We start from the raw sequence: 5640 nt of genomic DNA on the forward strand, positions 1-5640 counted from the left end.
TATCTAACAAATCCCACAAAATTAAGGATTTTGTCGTCTCTTTTCCACAAATCCTAGCCGTCGTTGTCCCCATCTCACTTGCCGTGTTTGAATGCCCCTGCTCTGTCGAAAAATTATCAGAGCTTCGCCGCCATATTTTTTTTCGCCGCCATCCCCATCCACCCGCCAACTCCGTGCGTTGTCTTTACCTTCATCTGAATATTTATTTTCATCGAAGCTCTTATTCCAGAACTTCTTCTCTCCACATATATCTTGTATGTCATACGTATGTTAATGTATACATTTAACTACGCATGACTACGTTGATATATTTTGACATACACGTCACATACACATATACAATGATATACACACTTGTATGTCATTGGTATATTAGTATGTCGAGTTATCACTGCAGGTATATTGTTATGTATAAGAGATACAATAACATACACCAGAGATACACTAGATATAAACTAGACATACATTCGTCCAACCTTTAAAGCACTGCCACATACCACCATAACCACAACTTGTTCCACCATAACATAGATCGCTTTTATACAAAAAAAAAAAAAAAAAAAAAAAAAGAGGTATTTCCTCGAAGATATGCCTAAATAGATCTGGACAGATCTTTTTTTTTTTTTTTTTTTTAATATCTCGTCGACGAAAGATTGCTCAACTGAACTTTCAATGGAGAAGAGGATGATGTGGCTGGAGTTTCGGCGGCGGCCAGAGGTGAAGATGGGGGGATGGGTCAGCGGCTGAAGTATTCAGGAAATAAAGATTAGGAGACCACAATACAACAACAACAACATACCAGTATAATCCCACAAGGAGACCACAATATGAGCCTAAAATCGACGGATGTCCTATTTTCCTATAATGTTCGTATATTTTGAAAAGTGTTCTTATATTTGGTAATTAGTTGAAAGTACCTTTAAAATTGGTAATTAATATTCCTTTTTCATCATGTAGATAAAAGTCTCTTCATTTCTTGTATCTGATTCGTTTATTAAGTGTTCTTCTAATTAATACTTCCATAGCATTTTTCAATAAAAATAAGTAACCACCAGAATTGAAGTGTTTGCTTAATTTTGAGCTTATTATGGTCCATTGCCATAATGACTTGTAGCATATAAAATTTTGCTTTCCTTTCTGCCTTGGCATGTCTTGCAACTTGTTTTCCTTCTTATTGGGGAAAGTACAAAAACACAGATAAAATCTTCCATCATGCTGTCATACAACACAAGGCAATCAATCTACTAGATGAACAACTGTTCGAAGCAGTTAAGCACTAGGCAAATTGTCTCATACAAGGAATAGCTACTATAGCAATCATGTTGCATAGAGTACTACAAATCTGTCTAACATGCTAGTAACAATTTCCTTTCGTCCTGTCTGAAATAGAATAATCACCATATCACCATTCGGATGGGCTTGGCAGTGGATCCATGTAATCAAACATGTCCAAGGGGAAGTCATCGATGAAGCTATCTGGGGTAAGGGGGTTGTCCATTACTCTCTTCACTGTAATCTCGGAGCTTCTCTCTTGTCCTGAACACGACGACCCTTGAGGGACTTGCACATTTCCTATATCAGAAGCACCGAGCTGCCCGAAATAATCTAAGAAGTCAGTCTCCTCAAGTTTCATGGGTAATTCTTGATATTCGAGTGAGGGACCAAAGTTAGTTTGGACTGGAATCTGAGTAAAAGGGAGCAGAAACTGTGGCCAGATGCAGGTTCTCTTCTCATAGGGAGTGAACTCAAGTTGAAGCAGTTCTGGCTCAGAAGGAAATGAAGTTGAATTCACTAGCTCTGGCGGTGGGACCATGTTGGTTGTGTCAAAGCTATTCATATAGGATGATGAGCAATACTGGGACATGGACAAAGACCTTTCCTCTGCCAATGAGTTCAATTTTGGTGCCTGAAATTCAAATAGAGAATCCAATGCACAAGTTGAAAGGCATAAACATATAACCTCTGGCTGGTAGAAGAGTTAGAACACTAATATCTTTTTCTTATCTTAACAATGTTTCTTTCAATGCCATTTTAGAGTTTTAAGTATATACTGTCACAGACTGACCACAAGTGAGGAAGCTGGGGGGAACAAGGTCCATGAAGTTTTCACATGCCCATTTGATGAGATCTTGAGTAAAGAACCAGCCATACCAATTTTACAGCAGATTCACCTAAATAAATTTGGTCAGAGTTGACAATACTAGTGTGTGACATTAAGAGGAAAAATAACGTTGATATCAAAGGAAGCAAGATAATTTTGTTTTTCTTTCCTTTAAGACTCAGTGTTCAACTGTTCGTATGGGCGAGGGGAAAGAGACAAAATATTTATAAAGATTAAAGAACAAAAATAAAGTTCCAAAAGAATTGAAGAAAAAGATCCATTCTTCAGAGCTCACAAATTTTGGACTCATGGACCTTTTGGGACATTTACTAAGCTACGAAAAAACAGTAGAGTTTGAATTTAATTTACGGAATGCAGGAAACTGTTCCATAATCAACAACATTTCTATCCTAAAACGTAATGATGGCAAAAGCACCTTGTTCTTGGACAACATTACCAACTATATATATACATTCCATCAAGGCCAAATTCACATCAATTCTGAAACTAACACAGAAAGCAGAACACTTAAATGAATGAAAATATCCATTTTGAGCAAAAGATGATAAACCAGAGAGCATAACTGCTTTGTGACAAGAATAGTGAATTACCTCAACTGAGGGAACTTTTTGAAGAGCAGAAGGGGCTTCCCTGTTGATATTCTTTTGTGGTTTACTTGGCTGTGGCGCTGAGTTCCTCAGAATCTTAGCCAATCTCTTTTGCCGGCTACTCCAAAAATTCTTGACATCATTGTCAGTTCTTCCAGGCAAATATGTAGCAATTCTAGCCCATTTGTTCCCAAATTGTGCCTGCAGTTCAATTACAGTCCTCTCCTCCTCTGCTGAAAACTTCACTCCACTTTTCACCCAAAAGAAAAGATAATCAAATATTAACACTAAGCATAAAAACAAACTTCAGATATGCATTGCAAAATCATCAATGCTATCGCAGCAAAAATCTCACCTTTTGATTGCTCCATCAAATGTCACGAGTTAAGCGAATTTACAAGAAGAAGTAACATAACGAACAATGAAACAGAGGAAAAACAGCAAACCCCACCATGAAAATACTTCAAAATAGAACAAAATTTCCATAAAATCTCAGCAAATCGGATAATTCCAAGAACCAAAAAAAAGCAGAACAAAGAAACCCATACCAAAAGATCAGACTAGTACAACAGTGCCGATTTGCTGAGAACTTCACTCCACTTTCATCCAAAAGAAAAGAAAGTGAAAATAACACAAAAGGTATAATCTTCATTTTCAGTTGACAGAAACACATACTAACATTAAATCATAAAAACAAACATCTGATACACATAGGCAAATAGTCAGTGCTATAGCAGTAAATTTCTACCTTTTGAATTCTCCATCAAATATCAACAACTTAAAGCGAATTTACAACAAGAAGAAGTAAAATATCTAATAAAGAAACAGAGGAAAATGCTTCAACATAGAACAAAATTTCCATAAAATCTCAGCAAATTCAAAGAAACAAAAAAACCATAAGCAAAACCCCAATTTTCCTACCCCAAACATGCAGACCCCTCTGTTGTATTCCACAAAATCCCAACAATTTTGCAATTCTAACAAGTAGGAAATAGTAGAACAAAGAACCCACAACCAATAACCCTTTTTGCAAGAAATTCAACAGGTAAATCCAACTATTTCCCAACAAGGATGAAAATGCTTCAACCTAGAACAGAAATTCCACAAACTCTTAACTTAACAACAAAATCAAAAGACCAGAAACAACAAACCCATAACCAAAAACTAAATTTGCAAGCAATGCAACAACAAATTCCCACTATTTCTCAACCAACAAAGAAAAGACAGCTAATTTACAATTCTAAGAAGGAAAACAAGAGCATTGACAAAGAGAACTTTCTGCAAGAAACCTACCAACAGTAATTTCCCAACCCCAACAAAAACCCCAAAACAAAGAAACACAAAAAACAGAGAAACAAGCTAAACCCCTTGATGAAAAATGCTTCAACATAGAACAGAAATTCCACAAACTCTTATTTTAACAGCAAAAACTAAATTGGCAAGCAATGCGGCAAAAATACCCACTATTTTCTCAACCCAACAAAGAAAAGACAGCAAATTTACAATTCTAAGAAGAAAAAAAAAGGAGCATTATGAAGAAACACTTGTTCTGCAAGCAATGTAGAAGTAAAAACAGAGTAGTTTAGTTTACGTTTTCAAGTTGGGTCTCAGTTTATTGACCCAACGAAGACGACAAGATTTTCCAGTACGCTGTAAAAGTCCTTTGGATCGAATGGAGCTCCAATTTCTTGGCCCATATTTCTTCACATGTTTAATCAACACTTCATCTTCTTCAACTTTCCATGGCCCTTTCTTTATCATCTCACTCATTTTCCACTCCCACTAATTACAACAACTATTATAATTTTCCTTCGATCTTTTTCCTGCAAGTTTGATTATCATCTCTCTCTTTTTTGTTAAATGGGTTTTTGTTTGTTTATTTAATGAGTTTGTGGGTAGTGACAGTTAAGGCGGTTATAAGCACTATCTTCCCACCATTTAGCCCCTCTTCCCTATTTTTCTGTAGAATTCAAATGTGGGATAAAAGGGTAAAAAGAAATTCAGACGTGGGAGTAAAATTACTTTATTGTTGTATACTAGTATATTCTTCATAATTCATAAGTTGACCATTGGCTTTTCGGTAATTTGACTTAGAACACTACTTCTAGTATTTACGTGCACCAGGTATTTATATGAGGCCATACTAATGATTAAGCAATAAATAAAAGTAAAAATAATTGTTAAATAACTATGATTTAATGATGTTAAACATGTATTACGTCAGGTAAGTTTTAGAAAATATGACTAAACAAATTTCTTGAATGGGTTTACTTGAAAGAATGTTAAAAGTTCTTATTAAGGCGAATGCGTGTGATTAAAGGAGATGACATGATATTTATATTCATTAATCTAACTACCTAATAGATGAATGAAAACACGTAGAAATCTTTTTTAAAATTTTGAATCGAACGTGTCTAATTGGAGCATTTTATTAGAAATTGAGGTGTTTTAATTGGAATAGGGCTTAATTCGAGTGTTTAAATGAAAAGTGTAAAGGGTTGGCTATGTATCAGTGTTTTCAAAGGCGGGGACGTGACGCGGGACGTTTTACTTAGTACAGGGCGAGGCATTAGCCCCATGGATCTTTAAATTTTTAATTTATAATGTAGTAAAATAGTGTGACAACACACAAATTATAAAAAATATATTAATAGTTTTAAAAAATTAAAAACATGATTAAAGAAACTCATTGAAAACAAAACTTCTAACATAATTTTACAAGTATAATTAATGCAATGATTTAAAACATATTATAAGATGCAAACCAGCTCTAACATCTTACTTTTCAAACACTAAAAGAATCACAATTTCTTAAAGCATACTACTATCATACTATGATGTAATTTACCTCCCTAAAAGAAAATAATCAATAAACTTTATCATATTATAATTAAAACATCACTCCTCCATGAATATAAATAAAATTATATT

At 34.7% G+C, this 5640-nt stretch overlaps 1 protein-coding gene across 1 annotated transcript; it reads right to left on the minus strand.

The window, feature by feature from the left end:
• Positions 1 to 1236: 1236 nt before the first annotated feature.
• Positions 1237 to 4678, minus strand: LOC132645770 (transcription factor DUO1). Its single transcript, XM_060362966.1, has 3 exons — positions 4301 to 4678; positions 2713 to 2959; positions 1237 to 1906 (listed from the first exon to the last, which is right to left on the minus strand). Exons 1-3 carry the CDS (start codon positions 4477 to 4479, stop codon positions 1403 to 1405), a joined length of 930 nt encoding a protein of 309 aa, XP_060218949.1. The 5' UTR covers positions 4480 to 4678; the 3' UTR covers positions 1237 to 1402.
• Positions 4679 to 5640: the final 962 nt, after the last annotated feature.

This window comes from Lycium barbarum, chromosome 6 (genome assembly GCF_019175385.1).
Source record: "Lycium barbarum isolate Lr01 chromosome 6, ASM1917538v2, whole genome shotgun sequence".
Classification (NCBI taxonomy): domain Eukaryota; kingdom Viridiplantae; phylum Streptophyta; class Magnoliopsida; order Solanales; family Solanaceae; genus Lycium; species Lycium barbarum.